Raw genomic sequence first — 25,861 nt, 5'->3', positions numbered from 1 at the left:
TGTTCTCAGACCTGGGGATGCACTGTATTTGGAAAGATCTCAATTTTGCAGTGTCGGCTTTTACCCTTTCCAGGTATCTCACCATTCCGTCGTCTCGAGCCTCATACTCTCCTCTGATTTGATTAGCCACTAAGAGTGAATCTGTCTTCAACACAACATGCTCCGCCCCGGCAGCTCTAGCTAGTTCGACTCCAGTTATCACCGCCTCATATTCGGATTCGTTATTTGAGGCCGAGAAGGTAAACTTCAAGGCGTACTCAAACTCGTCCCCGTTAGGGCTGATGATAAGGATGCGGCTCCTGAGCTGTTTGCCGTGGAGGACCCGTCGGTGTATACTTCCCACACACCGGGATGTGATTCTTCTTGCTATGTGCACTCGGCTAGGAAGTATGCAAGTGCTTGCCCCTTTATCGAAGGCCTTGGTTTGTACTGAATGCCGAAGCCGGATAGCTCAACTGCCCATTTGATAAGTCTGCCTGATTTTTTGAATTTTTCTAAGACTTTCTCCAATGGTTGGTCGGTTAAGACCGTCACGGGATGTGCGTCGAAGTAGGGTTTTAACTTCCTTGCGGCAACGACGACGGCGAAGGCCGCTTTTTCAATCAGTGGGTAATTCCTTTCGGCGGGCAGCAGTGTATGGCTGATAAAGTAGATTGAGTGTTACTGCTTGTTTTCTTCTCTGACGATTACGGCACTGACCGTGGCCGAGGTAACTGCTAGATATAGGTATAGCGTCTCCCCCAGCGTTGGCCTGGACAGGGTCGGGAGAGTTAGTAGGTGGGCTTTCAGTTGTTTGAAAGCCGCACTCTGTTGTTCCTCCCCCCAGCAAAAGTCTTTATTCACCTTCAACACTTTGAAGAATGAGGTGCTCTTGTCGGCCGACCGAGAGATGAAGCGGGCGAGAGCCGCCATCCTCCCGGTCAGCATCATAACCTCTTTTCGATTCCTCGGCTCCGGGCAGGTCTAGTATTGCTTGGACTTTCTCTGGATTGGCATCAATTCCCCTGGCGCTGACAAGCACGCCGAGGAACTTGCCGGCCCGGACACCGAAGTTGCATTTCATTGGGTTAAGTTTCATCTTGTATTTCCTTAGTGAACAAAATGTTTCGCTCAAGTCGGCCAAGTGCTCGCTGTCAGACTTGCTTTTTACAATAGCATCGTCGATGTAAGCCTCGATGTTTCGCCCTTTTTTATCTTGAAACACTTTGTCCACCAGCCTAGTGTAAGTTGCGCCAGCGTTTTTCAAACCGAACGGCATCATTTTATACATGTATGTGCCGTGTATGGTGATTAATGCGCACTTAGGCATGTCTTCCTCGGCCATGAATACCTGATGGTACCCTGAAAAGGCATCGAGCAGGCTCAGCATAGTGTAGCCTGCCGTTGCGTCAATTAAACTATCTATTCGAGGCAAGGGATAGCAATCTTTAGGGCATGCTTTATTAAGATTTGTAAAATCAACACACATCCTCCACCCCCCTGATGACTTCTTCACCATTACAACATTTGCTAGCCACTCAGGGTAAGTACAAGGCATGATAAAGCCCGCCTCTAATAGTTTATCTACCTCGGCCTTGATGGCCTCATCCTTTTCGGCCGAGTAGTTCCTCATCTTCTGCTTGACAGGGCGAGCGGTGGAGAGTACGTTCAGCTTGTGAACGATCACCTCCCGGCTCACGCCTGACATCTCGGCGGCTGAGTACGCGAAGACGTCTTTGTTCTTCCTCAGCAGGTCTAGGAGATCGGCTCTGAATTTTGGCTCCAGGCCCACACCGACAGTTACGGTGCGCCCTGGGTCAATTTCCACTTCCTCGGTCTGGGCTCCTTCGACCATGCCGACGTTGTTGGTGCTCATCGGATCACCCTCCTGTTGTAAGGATGGGCTCTTCCCTTTCTCTGACTTCTTCGCCACTTTGAGGAATTGCATGTTGCACCCTCTGACAGATATTTGGATATTGACAATTTCGTCTCTTTCGTCCTTTGAGACGAGTTTTTGTGCTTCCCCCCGGTCCGAGACATACATCAATGTCAGGGCCCGGATGGACATCACAGCATCGGCCTCGCTCAAAGTGACTCGGCCTATGAGAACATTGTAGGCAGACGAACCATCAATGACCACAAACTCAGACCAAACATTTTTGGCCGCATCTGCTTGGCCGAACATCACCGGCATCGATTGACCCCCAAGGGTACCAGGCCGGCCCCGGAGAAGTCGTACAAATGGGTTGGTGCGGGCCGAGGTCTTCAATCTTCGGACCGAGATTGAGAAAGCACTCCCTGAACATGATGTTCGTGTAGGCGCCTGTGTCAATCAGGCACCTCTTCACCAAGTGGTTGGCTATGTCTAGGTGGACTACGAGTGGGTCGCTGTGCGGGGCGATGACTCCTTCGTAGTCCTTCTTTCCGATGGTTATATCGGGGACGGTGGAAGCGGGGGTCGCAGTTTTGGGCACAAAGTTGATGGCTTGGTATAGCTCGTTCAGGTGTCGTTTGTGCCCATTAGCAGACCCGCCGTTCTCGTTTCCTCCGGTTACAACCTGGATCACTCTCATCCTCTGGAATACTGATTTTCTATTCGCCCCGTCGGAGCTTGTTTCTGGGCCTCCAGCTACGTACTTGCTGAGGGCCCCCTTTCGGATCAGTTCCTCGATGGCGTTCCTCAGATGCCGACAGTTGTCGGTCTTATGGCCGGGTTGGCCGTGGTAGTCGCAGAACTGGCTAAGGTCGCCGTCCCCCTCGCCTTGAGGGGCCTTGCCCATTTCTGCCCTTCGTTCTTGCTTAGGGCGAAGATTTCGGCCGGTGATTTAACCAGGGGGGTGAGACCGTTGTACCACTTCGGGGTGTATGGTCCCGAACTCCCCCCGGCGCCCGCCGAGTTCTGTTTCCTGTTAAATCTTTCAGGTCGTGACCTATTCATGTCACGGCGTCCTTCGTCTACGTTGTCCCGGCGGCCCCTCCTTTCTGGGTGCCCACTTCACCGTGGCCTACCCGGTCTTGTGGGATAGTCCTCCACCTTTATGGCTCGGTCGGCCATCTTTCTGGCGGAGTCTAGGTTGAGGTCCTCGCACTTGATGAGCTCATTTTTGAACTCGCCTTTCGGCAGCCTTTCATCGGTCGAAGGCGCCGGTTCGGTGTTCAGCTCACGAATCTGCTGAACCTTAGCGTCGAATCTCTTGACGTAGCTCCGGAGGGACTCGTCCTCCCCCTGTCGGATAGTCAGGAGATCTGATGTCTCCACGGCCCTTCGTTTGTTGCAAGCGTATTGGGCTATGAAATCGTCCCCTTAGGGTCGGCATAACAAGACACCGAGCCATTAGGTAGCCCCTTGTACCAACTCTGAGACATGCCATGGAGGGTCGTTGGGAAGACTCGGCACCACACCTCATCAGGCTGCTCCCATACCGACATGTATGACTCGAAAGCCTCGGCGTGGTCGGTTGGGTCGCTATCCCCTTTGTATGATAGGGGCGGCAGCTTCAGTTTGGTCGACACCGGGACTTCGAGGACAAAGGCATTGAGGGGCTGTCTGGCCACGTGCCGAATGACACGCGGCGATCGGCTCCTCGCAATCCTCGTCCGGCTTCTCTCCCCGTGGCGGGAAGGGCTTCTTGTTGTCCGACTTTGGAGAGTCGGACTTCTTTCTTCATTTCTTCGGGGGTGGCCTCGTTGTTTGCGCGGCGACGCTGTCCTCCCACGAGTGGGGAAGGACTTTGGTCCGCCACCGCACCACGGGCACCGCCGGCGTCCTTGCATGCCCAGCTCCTTGTATTACTCCGGTCAAGTTGTTCGGAGTTACTTTGTGGGCCCCGGTCACCGTGGAGGCGCCGCCGTCCACATCGTCGTCGTGACAGGGGGTGACCGGCGTACCACCCATCGAGGTCCGGGAATAGCTTCGGTTTGGTGCATCGACCACATGTCCCATGACAGGTGACTTGGCCGGTCGGCGGTGTTTACGCTCTCTTGGCATCCCGTACTTCACCGGCTCAATCACTCGGCCGGGGGACCGCCCGATCTCGAATTAGGGAATGTCTCATCCCGGTAGAATTCGGTTTCTACACTCACAAGTTCTGGCTGTTTTGACATCTTCTTAGCTCTTTGAATGGTTTTTGGTTGTTTTTTTTTTTTGTAAGGTAGGTGACTAGCTTTTAGTATGTGACCACGTAAGCTTGATGAATGACGTCTTTTCTTGTCTCTTCCTCTCGGTCTCTCCTGTAAAGATGAACAAACTGAGGGCTCGGCTTGGTACCGAGCGTACTCACTCCGACGCTCAAATCAGTAAACTTAAAGAGATTAAGTTGTGTGTTATTTGGCAAAGTATTTTGTAGAGAGATAAGGGAGGTAATACCAGATTAATAGTGAGTTTTATGGATGAATTGTGGATTATTGGATCGTTTTCTCAATGAGGATTGAGGAGTATTTATAAACTTTCATCTTTTGTCACGTAGTGGCCAAGTGGCAGAGCAGGTGGAAAGACTGTTCTACCCTCGGCCGAGGGACCCATGGCAGGCCGGCTGGCCTGGTTGACTCCATGTCGAGGGGACTTGGATGTGAGTACGCGGATATGCCTCCCGGCTGGCTAGTTGCCTAGCCGAGACCCAAGTGACAGTGATGACAAGGCTTTGCGTTACGGTTAGGTCATCTAATACGTTGACTTGCTGTCTTTTGACTTTGACCTTGCTCAATATGTTGACTCGGTCAGCGGGTGCAGAATATGCCCCATCAAAGTCCAAATCTCTCATTTTTATACTCCATTTATGCCTTTTTTGTTTATCAGTCTTTGTGACAGATATTTTAATTAAAGGAGTCTTAATTAAAAGCAAACAAATAATTGAGCAATGGACTATTTTTTTTTTTTTTTGTCTAAAGGACGTACTCTTATATGTTTACATCTCGTTTTAACATTTACCCTTTATAAGGTGGTGGTCGTTTAATGCTTTTTATCTCAACTTTTGTCTATCAACAAACAATTTTAACTCTATCGAAACTAATTAATTTTTTAAGAAAAACACCATCGTAATACCTCGTATATACCTTTACCTTTCTATGCAAGAGCGGTAAAAAAAATTACCTACATGGCTAATTGGCTACATTGAAGAGCAACATATATAAAACCTAGTCATTATGCCCATTTAGCCATCAAAGACATGAGACCACTCCCTAACAAAGCTACAACGTAACACCAAAAATGAAGCTTCATGTTAGCCTGAAGTTTAGGCCCCTTGAAGTCTGCCGAGAGTAAATCTACCATCGCCATATATATCAACAACCCCGCTGACACCGCGTTCAAAACTCCAACCACTATCAACGCCGTTGGACTATTTTCCTTGTACACATTTTGTAACAATATTCCTAGGACGATCCCCGATGGCGTTGTCACCGAGAAAAAGAATACCATTATGGCTTTTATCTTCAACCCGTACTCGGCCTGATTTAACATTACCATGAAATCGAGTTAGTCTCTTGTAAAACGGTTTTATAATAAAAAAAAAAATTATAAAACCATATAACGAAATCTTGATGCCCTTATCATGGAAAAGGTATGTAAAGGTTGGATTTTAGTGGGATTACTTAAGTAAAAAATTATTTGATTTTACAATAATATTTGTGTAAAACGATTTTATATAAGAATTATCACCTGTAGAATGCAACCACCAAGGCCCATGCCTTCAAATAGTTGATGAAAACATATGGCAGCAATAAGTGGTTTAATTGTACATGAATTATCTGATGCTCCCATTGATAAACCAATTACCACTGAGTGCACTACAATTCCTAATTCTAAAACCTGCATTATTGAACATAATTTGATTAATTAACATAATAATTATACGAAACAACGTAATTCGATCAAATAACAACTTAATTAGTCTAATAAAATTCTTAATGGAAAAAGAAAAATTACTATATACAAAATTATTTAATTCTAACATACCAATGTATAAAGACAGTCTTAAACAAAACTAATTCGAGATTTAGTATCAGTGACGGTCTTGTTAGGAAGACATGTGGCTAAAAAAATTATCATAGATCCAGTGGCGGAGCCAGGATTTGAATTTAGGGGGGCGAAAATTTTTTAGGAGGGGCGAGCTACTAATTTCATAAGGTACACTCGAAATTTTTTCGAAAATTTAACTAAAATCTTCGAAAATTTTATCCGCCAGAGGGGGAGGGGGGCGACCGCTAGCCCCCTAACTCCACCACTGCATAGATTTAATAGAAAACTCAAAAAAAAATCTAGCTAATATTTTGTTATTAGTATTTTAAAATACACAAATCCCCGTGTCTCACAACTCACAAGTGAATGATAAAAAGGAAAGGTTATTCTGAAATGTCACAAGTACATTCTCGTCACAAGTAAGAATAACTGCTAAAAATATACTACGTATATGAACACATTCTGATAAAAACAAATACAAGTAGATCTCATTGAACTTAAAATTTAGTTAGTAAAAAAAAAAAAAAAAAAAAAGCAAATTACCTGGGCTACAACTCGGTCCTTCAATTTAGAGTCCTTATTAACTACGTCCAAAAATTGGCCATGGTGATGGCAACTTCCATTTCCTTGATTCCCTAACCCTAATTGATCATTTTTGTCGGTCTCGTCGTCTTTATTTTCATTTTTATCATAAATTTGTTGTTTGGATTTATTTTTCCTCTCAAAATAAGCTATAGTAAATGAATCCATCATCATGGTCATATAGGCCGAAAGCATAGTAATAAACGGAGTAAACGGAAAAACCCTCCAAGGGTTATCGGGTAAACAGGGCGAGGTCAGGTCATTCCAGGAATCGGGCATTACGTGCATGAACCCGGTTGCTACGATCACACCGGACGCAAATGAACGTAAAAGGAGAAACGGGCTTGTATTAGGTTGAAAAGCCGGTATGGCACGGGAAAATAAGGGTAAGGATACACCAATTATACTAGACACTAGTATTGTACCTATTGCAATGTAGTTGTACCTAAGGGCCTTATTCTTATTATGACATGGACCGAGAATCGCTGACGTGCACTTCGCGGCATTCTCCTCGGATTTCGCGAAGGCGTGGTCGGAGAGAACGAAAATGATTAAGATGAGAAGGATTTGCTTCATGGTCATGGCTAGTTTTACGTGTTCTTGTTATTTTTGTTAGAAAAATTGTTGGGACAGTAAAATGTTACGTTGGGTTGGTTATGTATGAGAAATTGTAGGCGTGTAAATGACTAAAATACCCTTTGTTGAAGGGGAATTGATTTTGTTGAGTGTAATTTTGGAGGGGTAAAGTGGGAAGTTGAGAAAGTGTGACGAAGTTGTTAGGCGTACGCCAAACGTGTGCCAGTAAAGTTGTTATCTGTCGCTACACTAGTTAAACAGTAAAAAAGCGTGCGCTTTTAGTTTGTTATTAACAGATTCTCGTGGATTTTCACTGCTGTAAAATTAATTGACAGATCACTAGATCTAAAAGGGTAAAAGTGTAAAACACGAGTTACCATGAGATTATCATTTTTCCACATTATTAATCATTGTTTCGATATACAAGTTTAAATGATTAATGGTTACACCGTGCGTGTAGAGGTTTAGTAAGTTTGTTTGATTAAATGATTAACGGGTAAGTTACTCATACATAAATCATTATATGAAGATAACGGTCTTCTAAAAAACAATATGTTATTTTGAAAAATAATTGTATTGTATCGTATATCTATCTATTTTCGCATCAGATATGTATATTGTAAAGTTTATAATTTTGTTTTAATTACTAGGTATCAAGAAGAAGTTATTTTTTCAATGTTTTTAATAAATAATTATTTTATTCACCAAAAAATAAATAATTATTTTAGGATTTATTTCAATTATTTGATCCTCTAAACGGGTCCATGTAGAATCAAGTTCTTTTGTCAGGTCCATAATAAAGCAACTTTGCCATGAATTGGGTCCACTAACATAACAATATAGTGTTGAAAAAAAAAAAAAAAAAAAAAAAAAAAAAAAAAAAAAAAAAAAACTGAAGCAAAAGCTCGTCAAACTAAAACTCAGAATTCTACACTTGAAAGCAAAGTTGGTTTTGGCTGATTTGCATATTTGCATGTAGACATGTAGTGACCTAGGCCTGGTCCAATGAGTGGGCGGGCTCGGGCCGTGCTGACCCGGGTATGCTAGACGGGACTCAGAACCGTCTCGGGGTAGGGGGCGGGTCAACACGGACCAGGTTGTGCCTGATTATCTGGTGGAGGTGGACCCTGAATCGGCCCGAGGTAGGGTCGAGGGGCGGGTCAGGATTGACTCGCACCCGGCCCTAATTTTTGCGGGTTGGGCCGGATTCGGGTCACACGGAAAAAATGATCTAGCTGTGAGGCGGGTCGGTCATCGGCCCGAGGTAGGGTCAGGGGCGGGTCGGATCGGACATTGGTCACGCGGAAAAAATGATCTAGCTGCGAGGCGGGTCGGTCCTGAGGTTTGACCAGCTCTATGGTGAATTAGTGACCTATACGGCTACACTTCACCTACTTGTAGGTTGTATGCTATCTATCTACCAAGGTTCGAATCTCATTGCATGCTTGCATTTTAAAGTGAAATGCCTTATGTACCATTGAACTGGGAACAATGCATAAACGGAGTACTCCGTAGTCAAAAAGAGTTGCAAATAAAAATAGAAAAGAAGATCTAAACACAAGTAATGACCCAATTAATTGGGACTCTTTCCGTCTCAGTCATTTGTTTACCTCTTACATTCATTGTGAGTGGTATTTTAATTAAAGACAAACAACTGATTGAAACGGAGGGAGTATTTACATTGATAGTATATTCATCGCCCTATGGTAGGGAACGAACATCAGTTCAAGCCTTCGAGGTAATCCCACTGGGTTGTGGCTTGCCCGATTACAACCATACAATGTAATTTGTTCTCTCAATTATCGTCTTAGGTGCATGGGCCACAAGTGAAGTATGAAAGCCATGAGGCGGAGGGAGGAGCGGCACCAGGAGCAGATGTTTGTGTTTTGAGTCCCTGATCTAAATCAACAGAAGACAGGTCCTTTTGCTGCTCAACCCGATTTTCCCCTGAATTTACTGATTTTTCTTTGTCGGTTTCTGAAAACCTGCAATCAAATCCGAGTTATAAAAAAAAAACAGCCATTTATTTTCATGAATTACCTTCACAAATCACAAAACATAGAATGCTAGCTAACTTACACCGGAAATGCAAAAGACTGTTCACCGCTTGCCTTCGACTTAGGTGATACACTTTTTCGAGGTAATACTTCATCATCTGGTAAACAACTTCTTCCATTCTTTGTAACTTCTACTTCTTCCTTTGCATCATCTTTGTTTACGTTTACGTTTACATTTAACTCTTGAGTAACAATAACGTTTTTAATCACTTCAGGTTCATCTATAACTTCAACATCAGCTGCTGGCGTATTTACTGCAGGAGGAGGAGTGGCTACTATTACTTGTTCTTCTCCTGATTTACGTGTCTGATCAGGCGGTATAAGCGTCATTTTCTCGACTGACTTTAGCACAATTCTAGGTGCAGGATGAGGGACTTCCCCGGATTTACCTAGCTCACATGATTTTAGCAAACCGGTAAATTGATCTGTAGTGAAGCTCATATTCCCGGTATTAATACTAAATAACGAATCATTGGAAGCTGCGCTCCAATCTGGATTACGGTTGTTTGATTTGTTTCTAGCAAAAACATGTGACGGAATCCTGTAACCCGCCGACCCACTAGGAGGACGCTCCATCACTTGAACCGGCGGAGTTTCTAACCTTGGTGTGAACTCTGGGGTTGCTGGTGCAACAGTAATACCTGCAAAACAACCACCCTGTCATCTTTTGATCATCTGAAACCGTCTAAGACATCTAATAAGGGTAGATAATAGTTTAATAGTTAATACAGTAATTATCAAGGCATTATCAGTTGCTGAGATTTTGAGCTTACTTTCTTCATTTATATCTGGATCTTCAAATGAGAATTCAGATGATCCTGATTTGGATGATCTAGAAGATACAGAAGAAGACCTTAATCTGTCTTCTACAATAGAGTTTTCGACTTTTTCAATGGTATCGTTATTTACCGCCATGTTTCGAGGTTTCAACACTTCCGAAATACTTTGATGCTTACTTTGATGCTTCTTCTCTTATGGTCATATATATGAGTATCATACTACACACTGGAAAAGAAAATGAAAAATAAACTTATAAGTATTCAAGTTAATTCAAGATTTTACATATAAAGGAAGGCTTTGTTGTGAATGTGGACGGAAGTAGGTTCAGATTCTATTTAGGGCCGAAACATCAATCTTACATATACGTAATCATAATTATTATTTTTGAAATGAAAAGTTGGGGCCGGGGCCATAGCCTGGTCAGCGGCATGTGCTTAGCTTCATCCCTAGACTGAACCCGCGTCAACACGTAAATATTTGATGATAAAATGCAAATAAAATTGTTATGTCAAAACAATATAGTAAAAAATTTCTAGAGATTCTCTTAATATAGAGCAACATGAAAACAAATGTCCTACCCGACTAAAAAAACATTAATAAAAATGCAATTACCTATGAAATTAGTGGTTGATGGAGCAAGGATAATCAAAACTCAAGAATATTAATGAATAGATTATTGAAATCAACCAAAGTAATGGAAGTGAATTTTATTTACTAAAAAGAGAAATTATTTTCGGAATTTTGTTTTTCTAGAGAAATGAGAAAGGTGATAGTAAAAGTGATAGAGAAAAAAAATAAAATTGAGGTAAAAGAGGTGAAAATAGAAGGTGGAAATGTGTAAATGTGACAAATATGTTACGAGTAAGAAGAAAAATAATAAAATGTCTCGAAATACATTTTCTTGTTAATTATTTTATCTGTCATCCAGGTAAGAAAAACAAATATAATAAGATTAAACAGCAATATTTTGGCAAGTTTTGGTTGCAATTTTTACCGTGTTATTCAACATTTTAACCAACTATTGTTTTACATAGCTATAATTTACAAAGTTTTTTAGGGGTTTATGAGTAACTAATGATATATTTTCACTTGGCAAAAAAAGACTTTTGGATTCGCGATTGAACATTTTAGCAACACAATGTTGATATTAGGTCAATTCCGGAGAATAAATGATTCTTTAGCGACATTAAAAGAATTTAATTGCTATTAGTGCCATAATTTGGGGATGTTAAACACTTAAAACATATCCTAATCTTGTAGGTTGACCATGTATGGACGTCCAAGAAGCTGGTGGCCACCCGATTTCAAAAAGGCTAAACTATAAAATTTGCCAATTTTTCTTTGTTATGGTTTCATGGTTTTCTCGAATTAGATCTTTATACTCTTTGTTTCAAGTAATGTTCTCAACATCAAAACGTTTTCGACAGAACAAATACTAAGGCTATGTTTGGCAAGACATTTCAGGTACCTGATTTGACCAAGCAACCTGATTTGACTAATATTCCAGATAGTTGTTTTACCTAGTGTTGTTTGGCAAAGTCATTTCGTGACTGAAATGACTTTTCGCAGATGACTGAAATGAAAAGCTACTCCGTAGAAATTTTTAAAGTTTCAGAAAATTAAATGTTTTACTTTACATATTTACCATTTATTTAAATTAATTTATTATAATTATTAATGTCTTTTTATGTCATTTTACAAAAAATCAGTTAGCTTTTCAGTTAGTTTTACCACACACTTTACAATTAATCAATTCCTTATCATTTTCAATTTTCAAACTTTTCATGACCTTTTAATTTCATCCCTTATCGTTTTGCGACTTTTCGGGTTTGAATCCTTTTCACCAATTTTACCAAACAGAGCCTAAAACTATCAAATATCAATCATAATAGACCAGGTTAATTGATATGATCATTAACACTAACCAGATATAATAAAATATTATAAAATGAAATAGCTAATCTAATGTAATGATGAACAAATTAACAAGACACAAATCATTTTAAAAGTAGACAAGAGAAATCAATTCTATTCTCAACGAAATAGTCTGTCTGATATGAAATTAGTGATTCTTAATCTAATGATATGATGAACAAATCATTTTAAAATCATTTTAAACCGTTTTAAAATTAGACAAGAAAAATCAGAAATTGAGACATTCATATTAAAAAATAATTATTGAGGGCCCTACTTTGACTATAGACTGCCTGCCATGCCACTTCATAACATTTGAACCCAGAAAAGTCAAGATTGGTTGCTTCCTTGATTCCTTCCTCAGGATTATTAACTCAAAATTAAAGTTTAAAACAAATGAATTTGTATAACAAATTACTTGTGTTTTCTCATTAATTTCTTCCCTACAAAAACAGACACTCTTTCAAGCACTTCCTCTCATGTCCCTCTTCTCTTAAGTGTCCTCCAAATCCCACATTTTTCCGATTCTTGTTTAAGACCGTCTTAATTTAAGACGGTTTGACACCCTTTTCAGTCTTTACATTGACTTGGGTATTTTAAGATTTCCTATTATGGGTTTTTCTGGGTTTTTAAAATTAGTAGTTGAGTGATCTTAATATAATTTAATTAAATTAAATTTCTTGATTGATTCAAGGTCCTCAACTTGTGTAGTGGAATATTTTATTTTTGGTTTATATTCAATTCTTATTCTTATCTTTTTGTTTCTTTGTGCTCTCTTTTTCCTCTTTCTATCTTGCTAATCATGTTTATATGCTCTTAATCATCAACATGTTTAATGATTGACCAAATTTCTGTCTGATTTTCAGCAAAAAAAGAGAGGTACCATCCAATTCTTTTGCTTAATTTCATATATTTTCATGTTTATATCTATCTGTTGACCAAAAAGATCAAAACTTTCTTCATTTTTTTTGGTAATTTTATTGGGATTTTGTAATTTTGTAATTTAATTAAGAAAGTTTGAATCTTTTGCTTAATTATATCAGTAAAATGGGAGATATTAGGATGTTTCCTAGTGCACCCATGAGAAGAGAGAGCTTAATTGCAGCTCATAATCTTTTGAAAGAATTGGAAGCTAATGAAAGTCTTACTGATGAAATGAGGAAAATTTTATTAGATATTGATACAAAACTGTCTAAGAATTTGTCCCTTGAGAGTGAAACTAGTGAATCTGTCGAAAAATCGAGTAAAGAGGATGAATTTGATGAGGTAAAGGGGAAATTAAGTACTGTTAAGGAAGTTATCATGGGTTGGGAATCTAATAATGCAATGATTTGTGAATCGGGTTCTGAAGTTTCAGACGAGTATATAAACGCGGTTCAGGAAGTGTCTGGTTTGGTTGAGCAATTGAGGGGAATGTGTTCAGAGGGGAATGAGATTGAGGAGAGTATTTCCCAAGCTGAGGATGTTTTGCAGATAGCTATGGCTAGGTTAGAAGAGGAGTTGCTGTATGTTCTTGTTCAGAAAAGGCGGTCTTATGAACCGTTTAGAGCTGAGGATGACGGGTCAGAAGGCGATGATGTTGCTTCTGTGGAAGAACCTGGTTTGATTGACTTTGATTTGGTTGAGCCGGAAGTGGTGCCGTTCCTGAAAATGGTTAAGAGTACTATGTTTGCTGCAAACTATGATCAGGAATTTTGTGCAGCGTATACACGAACCCAAAAGGAAGTATTGGAAGATTGCTTAGTTGGGCTCGGAATGGAGAAAAACAGCATTGATGAACTGCTTAAAATGGAATGGACCATTTTGGACTCGAAGATTAAAACATGGGTTCAAATGATCAAAACCGCAGTTCATGTTTATCTCAGAGCTGAGAAGCAGCTCTGCAATCAGATCTTTGGGGAGTCAGGGCCGGATGCTTCCCTTTGCTTTGTTAACACGGCAAAGTCCTCCATGTCGTGTCTCTTGATCTTTGGCCATGCTATGTCTCTCGGGCCTCACACGCCTGAAAAGCTCTTTAGCCTCCTTGATATGTACGAGGCCCTAGCAGATGTACGTGAGCAGATCAACGCCCTCTTTTCCGCAGAGGATGGTTCATTTGTTAGGGCGGAATTTGAAGAGGTGATGGAGAGAATGGGAGATTCCGCGAAAGCAACTTTCTTAGGATTTGGGAATGTCATTCTATCTGACCCGTCTGTAGACCAATTCCCGGGAGGAGGGGTCCACCCGTTAACCAGTTGGGTTATGAACTACATTACAGTCTATTTACCCGACTACTTCAAAACCCTCGACACCCTAGTTCAGGATAAGAGTGACGACCCCCCGATCACTCCAAAAGACAGCTTGTTGGGGTCCCACCTTCGTTCCCTCGGGGATAAGTTGAAATCCAACCTTGAAAAGAAATCCCATTTATACAAGGATGTTGCCCTTCAAAATGTTTTTATGATGAACAACTTGCATTATATTCAGAACAAGATAATGGGTTCGGAACTAAGAAGTATAATTGGGGATGACTGGATTCGAACCCAGATAGTGAGTTACCAGCAGCACGCCACGAGTTACGTGAGGACTACTTGGAGCTCAGTGGTGGCTTCACTTAGGGAGGACGGGATTCCATCTGGGTCGGGTTCAGGGGTTAAGAATTTTCTCAAGGAGAAGATTCGGATCTTTAGTGTTGCATTCGAGGAAGTTTACAGGAACCAAACAGGTTGGGTTATCCGGGATGAGCAGCTTAAGGAGGAGCTTAGGATTTCCATCTCACAAAAAGTCATATTGGCATACCAGAGCTTTATCGGAAGGCACAACAAGTATGATATCGAGAAGTATGTTAAGTATGATTCCGATGAGTTGGAGACTCTTCTCCAAGATTTCTTCGAAGGATCCCCAAAATCTTTGCATTACTCGCGTGGGGGTAGGAGATGAGAGAACGAGAAAGCGGGAGAGAAGAAACATGGAGGCGATGCCATTGTTTGATTTAATTATAGATTTGCTTAGTTTCTGTTTCATTCCTTGTGTTTGAGAAGGTTGTCATTGTATGTACTTATTCCACTCATATGTTTCGGGATTGAACAAACCCTACTGTGTAATTTTCGTGAATAAACTTTGAATCGAAATGTGTAAAACTTCACATTCTGATGCATATAGACTAAATGGAATTGTTGTTTTAATGGATGTGTTTGTACATAAAAATCAGCTAAATCCAAAGTGTAGATGCACCTCCATTGATTAAAGGTTATTTCATTTGGGCAGCATGCATTCACAGGTCACAAGTTATTACTTGCAACAGATCACACGCTTGTGACGATTCACATCCAAGTTAAATAATGTTAAAAACAAAAAGGGTAGATGGACCTCCTAGATCTGGACCCGAGCTGAACCTTGATTGACCCAATGTTGAGCCTTCCTGAGCGATCCAAAACCACCCACCATCCAAATGATCTAAAGTTACCCAAAATGACCCGTCGTGAGGTGATCGAATCCGAAGTGACCCAAATCTGAAATGACCCGACAATTTAACATCAGAAATTTACTCAAAATCAAAAAAAAAAAATTGACTCAGCCCAACCTGACCCGAAACAAAATGTGTGACAATGTCGAACTAAGCTGGCCGAAACCCAACCCGATTACTCTATTTATCACCTGTAGTATAGTTTGTAATCAAGGTAGCTATGACCGGAATACGTTTGATGCCCATACAGAAGCATGTTGACTGGAATTTTAGCATATTATTATAGAAATTCCGGAAGACTAAACAATGAACGCACTAAAAGACACTTGGACAAGGAGAAGTACCAAGAGTCCGAAATCACCCATACCAACTTCGTTATTCTAAATAAACCTGGCCAAATCAACCCGAACTGATCAACTTCGTTATTCTAAATAGGCTAACCCTAGATCCGAAATTGACCCGAACTACCGCACCCGAATGACACTCAAAATCCAAATTGACCCGAACTACCGCACACGAATGACACTCAAAATCCGAATTGACCCAATCCAACCCAAAAATGACCCGAGCTTCTATGAACCTGTAACAGACCCGACCCAAAATGACTCGATCCGAAACCACACAACCCGAAAATGACCCGACCGTAACATTAATTGACCACATAAGACTTAAAATGCCTTTTTTTCTCTTAATCATTAACCCGAAAATGACCCGACCCGCTTGACCAGAAACAAACCCGACCAACAAACCCGAAACAGCCCCGTAACCCGAAATGACCCGACACGACCCGAACTAACCCGAAAAATTGATAAACCCGAAATGACCTGTCCTGAACTGGCCCGACCCGATTGACCCGTTAGCGAAGACTAGCAGCGACCCCAGACATGTGATAGAATAACCAGGAAAAAAAAGACGTGTGACCCGGTATGACATCCCGAACGGCTCAAATTGAAGTGTATAATACACGGTTTTCGGGATTACAGGGTTCGGAAAAAAATGTCCGAAAATCACACTGACGGTTCCTCGAGTCAGGTAAAGCGGCCACACAAATTTTGACCACCATCAGAAGACTTTTGAGGTGTCGGTATGCGACAAACCAAGCTCAACCGAAATCCGAAAATAGTAAAAAAATGTATAAATACATGTTATTTGGAGCTGAAATTGCATGTAGTTACTCTTGTTGCGACCCGAGACATGTGGTAGAGAACCCATATGAAAATGACACATGACCCGGTATAACCTCCCGAACGACTCAAATTGATACACGTTTTTCGGGATTACAAGGTCCCGGAACAAAAATGTCCGAAAATCACACTGACGATTTCTCGAGTCAGATAAAGCGACCAGACAAATTTTGACCACCATCAGAAGACGTTTTGGGTGCCGGTATGCGATAAGCTAGGTTAACCGAAATCCGGATATAGTAAAAGTAAGTATAAATACTTGTTATTTAGGGTTGAAATAGCATATAGTAACTCCCATTGCGACCCAGTCGCACCCCAACTAAGAAGAGAGAGTGCATTTGGGAAAGTGAAAACCAACCAATGTCGATGCTCTGATGACCCTTTATTGGTGGTGGAGTCAGGGAAGAGTATTTTTTTTGGTCCGGAGATCAGACCTAAAAAATTCAGTCTTTAACCAGATTGAACAAGTATTTTTTTGGTCCGGTTCGATCTTGGAACGGAATTTATAATTTTTCATTAAGTATATAATAACTAAAATTTAATTTCATTAAAACAAAGAAACTAGCATATTAAAGTATAATTCATAAATGAAGATAAAATGACCACTATTATAAAGTTTGCTGTACAATATTATTTTGAAGATAAAAGACTTGATTACTCTACGTAGTTGCGAAAATTATTCAAAAACTTCTAAAATTTTGGTTCATTCGGACCGAACCGAAATTAATCGATCTTGGGGCCATATCGAAAAAACGTATTTCGAATTCCAAAATATACATTCGTCGAAAATGCCTGAACTTTTATTCGTCCGGACGAAGTTCGATTCAACTTTCAGCCGACAGTTTGTCATTGCTGCTAGACTCGGACAAATTGTCCTACTGACTACTGATGGGAATGAAAGTGTCAAGACTGTGTCAAACAGCAATATCATTTCATGTAGTGCTGAATCTTCAACAGCAAAATCTAATCCCTGACCCGGTCGTAACCTAAATACTAAAGGTTCACTCGGATAAATCTTCCTTTATCACCAAATTAGAGTATTTTTCTATAGGCAGCCTCCCTAGTCGGCGTTCTAATAAATCAGCAATCGCATATTCACCACCGCAACCCCACCACTTAAGCAAACAGTCCAGCTCGACCAGTCTACCAACGCCCCTACAAACTGCGCCCTATCCAACCTCAAAGCTTCTAAAAAAAAGTACTGGCATTGCCTCCACTGCAACGAAGATTGGTTTACTAGCAACTGTGACGAGACGAAAAATGGATGAGGGGTGGGGGAGAGCAGATTTGAACCGAGAAGTGGATTTGTAGTTTGCTCTCACCATGACCTTCGTGCCAAATACAAATGCAGTTAACCTCCATGCTCCTCCACCAGCCTTGCCGCCAAATGCGAAATAAAATGACTCCCTAGGGATACTCAGCATGGAATGGGAGGTTGCTTGCAGCGGGGTGGCCGAAGCTAAAACAAATAAACATTTAAACATAAAGGTCGAACCTTTCTTCTCAAACCACAGTAAAAGACCTCCTTCTGGCTTTCACCAGACTGACAGTTCGCCACACTGTCTGTAGCTGCCATTTTTCTTTCAGATAAGGACAGACCAATGATTCAGCATTTCATAGGGATTAATCAAAGCGAAATGCAAGAAAATTTTATTAATATACACTTGAATGAAACATTAAGCAATGCCATCAATATGCATAATCCTAGAAACTAAGAAAACACCCTAGTCTGGATATTATACAAGTAACGATCTTCTGGTTTCACTTAACGTCTATAGCAAACCAAAATACGGAATACAAGTTAATGACACTCGGACAATATACAAGTAACAATACACAAAAATGATACTGCCTAGTACTAGAACATGATGAGATTTATTGAGCACTGCACCATAAACTCTTCAAGTAATGTCCGAGTCAAGACATAGAAAAGCACACCAAGCATGACCGACACAGGCAGCGCAGGCAAAGCTTTCTGATAAAAGGCCAATAACATTAGGGTTATTCCAAGACCGGCTATTATAGCTAAATAACAGGCGTACACGGTCATAAAATCATACATTGCTGCCCTTCCGACCAAAACACTATAAAAGATGAAATCCCCAAGCCCTAGTTTCACTGCACCGGAAGATCCTAGACCAATCCCTTCAAACGCCATACCTTCATCTGAAACCACAGCTTGCTCAACATTCACATGATTCTCAAGTAATGGCACATCAACCTCCTGATCACCATTAATCCCAACCTGACCCTCTTCTGCATTAGCTAAATCTCGCTCGTTCAGTCCACTGTCAACAGACGAAAGTCCTCGTTGATCAGTACTCATCTCGACATTTACCCTATGATGACCCTCACCATCCCTTCTATCTCTCCATAACCTCCTCTCATTTGTAACACTAGACTCATCAACAATAACAGGACGGGCTTCATAAACCAATGCCGGTATATCCTCATCCCTAGAAATCGCAAGCTCAACCAACAATCGAAGCGGTCCAACAGGCAACAAAACCGCAGCCAAATCATACAGAGACATAGCAACCAAAAGCACCCAAGTAGTCCATTCAGGTAACATAGTAAACCAGTAGGCAACCAACACCCCAATAACCACCAAATAACCTTGAGTAACAAAAATCGACATTTTCGACGTAAATACAGCTAAAACACCAACAACAGAGAAATTAAACAACAGCAACATAAATGTGAATGGATCAATAGGTAAACTGAACTTTTCAATCAATAAAATAGCAATTTGACCACCCATAAACCCTAACACCATAAAAGCAGAAAAACCCATGTAATATTTCAGGAAACTAGTGCATCTAATATAAAATAAAAATACCAAAACAAAAGTAATAATTGTTACAACAATCACAAATACAAGAGAATTTAAAAGGGCACCCTCAAATTTATCCCAAATTGAATCTGAATTGGTTTCATCATAAGCTAAATTAGCAATTGTGATGATTGAATTTGATCCAGATGAAGATGAAGGATCAGAATTTAGGGTTAGGACTAATAAAACAACTAAAAACATGCAAATTGAAACTGGGGTTATGATTCTGATGATTTCTTCACCTAATGTGTCGATTATGCTTGTGGGTTTTTGATTTCTGTCCATTTTGAGATTGAAAGATTGGAACTTTTGGGGATTTGATGATGGAATTTGATGGAATGTGGGTGAGATCCGATTGTTTGGCCAAAGATGGTACTCTTGGTGGATAATTTTGTTAACGGATTTAACATTAGAAATGTTTTTAATCGGTAATCGAGGTTACTCGGGTTAGTTTTGGATTGATTGAGACGGATTAGATTATACTCGTACCAATTTTAGGTTTTGTTAGATATGATTGTAGTGTCCTTTTTTGGTGTAAAAGGATTTACAAGGGCGATTTTAATGCTGACGGGAATGTAAACACAGGTCATGAATACTCTCTTATCGCTGTGTCAACTAAGCTAGTTGACATTCGCATGATTGCATTTTTTTTTCCAACTTCAATCACACATCTACATAGTATTTACAAAGAAATGAAGGGCACTAATATTGCATTTTGAGATACAATTATTGAACACCCATCTACAATGGATGGGTAGCATTACAAACAAATTGAAGTTGAAACCATGACTTTCTTAGATACAATCATTTAACTCTGTTCATAGGATTGCATCATTATCCTAAAAAGTGGATTATCGTATATTCTTTATGGGTATGGGTGAATGAAGATATAAGAGTAATATCTTCGGTTGGAGTTGGTTTCCGGTAAGGCCTTCATTGGATTGCATCATTATCGCGTGAGATGTCGAGGTGTTTACTATGTCACTATCGGATTAGGTTACGAACAAACATCTCATTTGGATTGATTAAATTTTGAACAATAAGCAACAGTCTTGAATCCCTTGATCACTCAGACTGGTTTAGACTGGGCCGAGGCAGATCAAATTGTAACTATGTGGGTTTTGCTTGGTCAATAATCTTTCGAGTTGAGTCAGATTTGATATAGTAGAATAATCGGATTGGATCGGGTGACATGTCTACCTGTCCGGTTCAGGTAACTATCAGATAAGGTTACTAACATAGTACTCCATACAATTCATCATGTTATAATCAAATTTGAACTATAATTTCATGTTTAGGCTATCATAAGACCAACTTAATTTGTTTTTGAACTAAAATGTTATACTAGTTTCATCATATTGGGCTCAGTATTAAACTAACTCATTGGCCGATCATCAGTCAATTAGAGCCATTTCCGGTTACAAATGATCCCAATTTCAAACCCAACCCGGTTTAACAGCTCTATTAGTCTCTACACTGGTAGAGCAGTAGCCTTTTGAATTTTGACACTGGAAAATCATGAGCCGGAAAAAAAGGAGAGAATGATTATCAGCTAATCTATTAGGAGTACTTGAAAGTGTTCAGTCATCTTTTTACAGTTTTGCACAAAATTTTTAAATTTCTAGTGATCTCTATTTAGATACACCATAGCCTTCTGAGCCCTCATAATAGCCGGAGAGCCTTGCCTAGCTTTCTCAACAATCTGTTTAATCAGCAACATATCATCATCGTCATCCTCATCACTATCGTAATTGTCATTTGGACTATCTTCACTTGACGGTATCCCTGTTATACTTATAGGAACCGCTTCCTCTTGTTTTCCAGCAAGCCATGCCTTGCTTCCCTCACTAAACCCAGTTAGTCCATCGCTCTGTAATGGGGTTTCCCTGTCTTCTGTTTGTTTTAGCTTGTCGAGCTCCTCAAACGCTTCATTGTACGCATCAAGAGCATCCCCCGACAAATTCATAATGAGAGGCCTGGGAGATGGGCCACGAGGTCCACGAGTTTCTATGACCCGTGGACTGCACCTGGATGACGTACGCCCACTATCCGGAACATCTCTCCAATAGTTAGCTCTCTCAGAAATCAGGCGTTCTATATGGTTTTGGCTTGTTGCTAATTCGGCTTCAAGCTCCATTACACGCTTTTCTAATCTCGACTGAATAACCTCATGCAAGCGCAAGCTCAATTCCCGAGGTGAGACACCATCCTTTGTGGAATGAGGGGTCGGGCTGCTGTGTGAGCTTCGACCGAGCGTACTTTCAGAGCTCGATCTCCTACGAACAGCATCAGCCTGTAGTTCTCCAGACACCAAATCGGCAATCATGTCCTCGTCAAATTCGTGGTTCAACTACATTGACATTGGAAACTACATTAGCGACACAGCAGCTTAGATACTGAAATTTCACAATCTCTTAAAAATTGTAAGGGGGGATAATTATTTTATGTGTATGAGCTTAGATATAAAATGATTTTGGTATAGACGAAGGCAGTGCTCAGGAAGGGGCAAAGATAATAGATAAAAAAAGACGGAAAACAATTTAGGCTTCCTTCTTAAGTAGCTTCTTTCAAAGTAATCATGTGAGACTCATGGCAATAAATTTGTGCTGCAACAGTGCATCACGACAGGTCTATAAAGGTTTTCAAGGTAAATATTATCACATTTTTAAGGTTTCAGCTGCCATTATGATGCAACAGCCGAGATGAGGCTGCAACGATCGATTTAGAGATCAATGCTAAATTTAAGTTTTAATCCTATGGTGCAACTACACTACAACTCTACATGCCTAAATAAGCAGCAATGTTTTTGAAAACCCGTTTGTGAAATAAACTGACAGAGATGGGTTCTTAAGGCCTTATATAAAAACTCTAAGCCATGTTCTTCCTATTCGGCCATCTCCATCTCAAATCTCAATTACATATTATTCATGTCAAGTATTTCATCTCAGTATGGCATCTCAAAACCAGCTTGCCACACTGAATGGACTAAGCAGATCAAGCTTATTATTCTATCAAATGTCGTTCCAAGTAAATACTGGCAGAGTGGCGGCAGAGATTTAAATAAACAGCTTTACCTCTCCTGGAAGAGTTGATCCTTTCATGCTCAGCTCGAGTCTTTCCAGCTCAGCTTCAAGCTCTGCTTCAATATTACTGATTGAATCATCTTTCTTCAGACACACCGATTCTTCATCAGCAAATTGTACCAACACATTCATATCCAAAATCTCGGTACCAGTTAATATTCCGTGTATATCCTGTGAATCATCGTCATTGACAAGCTCTTTTACAGTTAATGAATCTTTCATCTCTAGCTCATCTTGAAGATCTTCGACTAAATGTTCACTTTGCTTTAGGCTCTCCTTCAACTTCTCCAATTCCACCTTATTAGCTATTATAGTAGATAGTATGCCCATTGAGATCCCAAGACAGAAAAGGGCTTGCCCACTCGAGATTCCTGACAGAAATAACACCTCTCACTTCAGAACCTGAAGCCATTATGTTCAAAACGGGACAAAGAAGTGACTTTTTTCCATTGAGCTACGTAAGCTTCAGTGAATAGTATATTACTGGAACATGACAAACAATCTAAAGCCTTATTCCAAGAGAAACCAGGCTGCAAGTTCATGAAGAGTAGCAACCCAATTTCATCATCAGGCTATTAAAATAAAGTACTCGTATCATGTTAAGCAAGTAGCAATTCACCTAAAATTTCTTCAGCAATTAGTTTTTACCATAAACCTAGATAAAGACAGCTCCACTCCTTGAGACAGTACAAAGGAAAATAAAAGATAGCCATTGAGCTTATCCCCCAGACTAGCAAAAAAATCTCTTTGAGACATTGCGACAATGGTGGGTTTGACATAGTATCATAAAGTGATTTCTCCATTGTGGAAACTTTTCTAGATGAAACACCGACATTCAAACATGAACATAGCAGCATCTTTATGATGTAATGGCAACAAAATAGCAGCTAGAAGAGATCCACACACTACACGGCCCACACATGGTACATGTGGAGAAGTTGGGGTATAAGTGGGATTAGTTACAAGGCTGTTTACAACAATTTAATTTAGGCAAGTTCAAAAATCTTCATAGTCACGAATATCAACTAAAATCTCAATTTCTGAAGTCGCGCAAATTATCTACTAGAACCTTTTAAAGTTTCAACAAATAATCCACACATCCTTGCCCGTTTGGGAAAATGATATAAGAATCAGCCCAGCCAATGACATACTTGTAGAATCCATTTCTATTTTATTCAAAGCAAAAAGGTTCAGCCCGAATTTAACAGATAAATTACCGAGTTAACGAGACAATACCTGCCCGTGTATCAACCTGCATCAGTTTGCTTCTAAAGAGCAATCTATCCATTTGGTTCTTAATGCTGAACTTCTCTTTTGAATAATCCACGGTGTTAGTTTGAGGCAGACGAGGAACCCCGATAACTTCATTATTTGATATAGGGTAAACTTCCTTGTACAAACCCCTGGTTTTACTAATTAATCGTTTTCCATCACTGACAAGAAACGGCCTCAAAGCTGGAGTACGGGGAGATGAAAGTGGAGTTAGAAGATATTCCTCCAATTCATTACGTTCCCTATTATGCATTTGAGCCATGAGACAACTGTCTAAGGAAGTACGCGGCTTTATAAATGGCAAATGAAGTCGCCTGCTTCTCTTAGTGTTTCTGCTTCTTCTAGATGCAAGTGAACCTCCCATTTTCCAAGTGCTATCCTCAGGTATGTTACTCATATCAGCATCTAACACAAAGTCGCCCCTATTCCACTCAAAGTTCTTATCATTCCCAAATCCTGAAGAAAACACGTATTCAGAATTCGCACTTCCATCATCATGAACTCCAACTTCTTGTCCATGATTCATGTCACTAGAGCAAGTCGCTTCCCTACCTCTCCTAGATGTTTCGACAAATAATTCACCCGATTGGTCACCCTTTCCAATGTCTGATCCAGTTCGCGCTAACTCTTTTAACGGGTTAGTCCTTTCACGTAAAATCTCAATCAATGACGGAGATTGAGGCTCATCAAGGAAGGAACTTCCAACAGAAAAACCCAATGCGCCTTCTTTTTCCCTAAAAATGTTCTGCCAATGTTTAGCTAAATAACCAGCACCAGCAGCAGCTGCCACCACCCACAAATCCATTTCACACCTTTAATCTCCTACCCTAAATGACGAGATTCGCTATCCGAATTCAACAACACTAATAATCAATTTTTCTCCAATTCTAAATGTCAATCTCCAATGCCATATAATTTTCATAAAGTCCACCATCTCAATCAACAAAATTCCATTTGTTTAGAACAATTAACGACACGAAAGTCGAAAACCCTGCTAAATCAACAAAATCAATTCTTTAATACAAAAATGCAGCTTTCTAAACCTTGAATGCAACTAAACACAAATTAGTCAACCAATCAAATTAAAAAACCAAAACCCTAAAAAATCAAAACCCTAACTGCAACAATCTAAAACTAATAAAAGACTTAATCTTTCTCTTGAAAACATCAAATTAAAGAAAACCCATTACCAGAAACAGGGAAATGAAGAAACCCAAAACTTCAATTTCAGAAAGAAATCGACAAATTCGAGAAATACCCAATTGAAAGCAACACATGAATTGCAAAACCCATCAACAAAAGCATCCAATTTACTTTGTAGAAGATGTTGATGAATGTTGTGACGTAATTAAAAAAAGGGGGTTTTTTCAATGTAGTAATAAATTTTGAGAGATATGATGATGATTGAGAGTTAAAAAGAGTTGGTTTTGTGTGGAGATAGAGGAGTTGAGTTGGGAGTGACACAAGTTTGGTGAGAAGAATCTGAAGTTTGCTGCAAAACTTGGAAAAAAAGAGACGTTTTTGGGTATTAAAGAAGCGGTTGTTCTTGTTAGTTCATTTTGGCAAAATAATAGAGCCCTTGCATTTGTTATCTAAGGGGGGGTTTAATTTCCGTTTTGTAATGTTAGAAGTGTAGTTGTGGAGCAACGCATTCAGAATCTCTATTCGGTTCTACGATTGTACGATTAAAAAATGCTTGATCGATTCTCAAACCTACGATTCTATCATGGCGGTTGGATCTTACGATTTTATTTATTGGAAAATTTCTATAGATAGGGTAATAATATCATCTTACCATTTGATTCCATAGTGAAAATATTAATATATTTTTTTATATATTATCTTAAAAGTTAAAACCCAAATTTCATGTAAGTTGTAGAAAGTAGAAACATGTTTATACAAGGATACTAAAATCATTAGTTATCAGTATTTTATGGAAAAAATGCTAATAAATAAGTATTTTGATCTTAATTATATGTTTTTACCAAATAAAAACTATATTGACAGAGTTTGGAGGATCTTACGATTCTACTATCCGATTTTACCGATTCAATCCTACCTTCCCCATTGATCCAAAGTATAATTCTAATCTTAACAACATTGTTGTGGAATACATGATTAGGTAGGTTATAGGAGAGTAGATCCTCCCGGACGACCGTCTCGTAACAAATTTTCGTTATTGCAAATATTAGCTGATAAA

At 40.1% G+C, this 25,861-nt stretch overlaps 5 protein-coding genes across 5 annotated transcripts; 1 reads left to right on the top strand and 4 right to left on the bottom strand.

Moving 5' to 3' along the window:
* Nucleotides 1-4,973: 4,973 nt before the first annotated feature.
* On the bottom strand, nucleotides 4,974-7,147 carry LOC141652758 (fe(2+) transport protein 1-like). Its single transcript, XM_074460353.1, has 3 exons — nucleotides 6,479-7,147; nucleotides 5,636-5,785; nucleotides 4,974-5,425 (listed from the first exon to the last, which is right to left on the bottom strand). The coding sequence occupies exons 1-3, from the start codon at nucleotides 7,097-7,099 to the stop codon at nucleotides 5,120-5,122; spliced, it is 1,077 nt and encodes a 358-aa protein (XP_074316454.1). The 5' UTR covers nucleotides 7,100-7,147; the 3' UTR covers nucleotides 4,974-5,119.
* Nucleotides 7,148-8,900: 1,753 nt separating this feature from the next.
* Nucleotides 8,901-10,084, bottom strand: LOC141650998 (uncharacterized). Its single transcript, XM_074458728.1, has 3 exons — nucleotides 9,924-10,084; nucleotides 9,173-9,791; nucleotides 8,901-9,078 (listed from the first exon to the last, which is right to left on the bottom strand). The coding sequence occupies exons 1-3, from the start codon at nucleotides 10,063-10,065 to the stop codon at nucleotides 8,901-8,903; spliced, it is 939 nt and encodes a 312-aa protein (XP_074314829.1). The 5' UTR covers nucleotides 10,066-10,084.
* Nucleotides 10,085-12,604: 2,520 nt separating this feature from the next.
* Nucleotides 12,605-15,030, top strand: LOC141652753 (exocyst complex component EXO70E2-like). Its single transcript, XM_074460347.1, has 2 exons — nucleotides 12,605-12,723; nucleotides 12,888-15,030. The coding sequence occupies exon 2, from the start codon at nucleotides 12,892-12,894 to the stop codon at nucleotides 14,761-14,763; it is 1,872 nt and encodes a 623-aa protein (XP_074316448.1). The 5' UTR covers nucleotides 12,605-12,723; nucleotides 12,888-12,891; the 3' UTR covers nucleotides 14,764-15,030.
* A 3,140-nt stretch (nucleotides 15,031-18,170) lies between these two features.
* On the bottom strand, nucleotides 18,171-19,705 carry LOC141652752 (presenilin-like protein At2g29900). Its single transcript, XM_074460346.1, has one exon. It carries the CDS (start codon nucleotides 19,589-19,591, stop codon nucleotides 18,332-18,334), a length of 1,260 nt encoding a protein of 419 aa, XP_074316447.1. The 5' UTR covers nucleotides 19,592-19,705; the 3' UTR covers nucleotides 18,171-18,331.
* Nucleotides 19,706-20,849: 1,144 nt separating this feature from the next.
* On the bottom strand, nucleotides 20,850-25,235 carry LOC141652750 (uncharacterized). The gene is made up of 3 exons (XM_074460345.1): nucleotides 23,626-25,235; nucleotides 22,381-22,760; nucleotides 20,850-21,656 (listed from the first exon to the last, which is right to left on the bottom strand). The coding sequence occupies exons 1-3, from the start codon at nucleotides 24,464-24,466 to the stop codon at nucleotides 20,928-20,930; spliced, it is 1,950 nt and encodes a 649-aa protein (XP_074316446.1). The 5' UTR covers nucleotides 24,467-25,235; the 3' UTR covers nucleotides 20,850-20,927.
* Nucleotides 25,236-25,861: the final 626 nt, after the last annotated feature.

Source organism: Silene latifolia, chromosome 4 (assembly GCF_048544455.1).
Source record: "Silene latifolia isolate original U9 population chromosome 4, ASM4854445v1, whole genome shotgun sequence".
NCBI classification, from domain to species: Eukaryota; Viridiplantae; Streptophyta; class Magnoliopsida; order Caryophyllales; family Caryophyllaceae; genus Silene; species Silene latifolia.
Note: the sequence above shows the minus strand (reverse complement) of the source record. Positions and strands in the feature narration are given on the sequence as shown.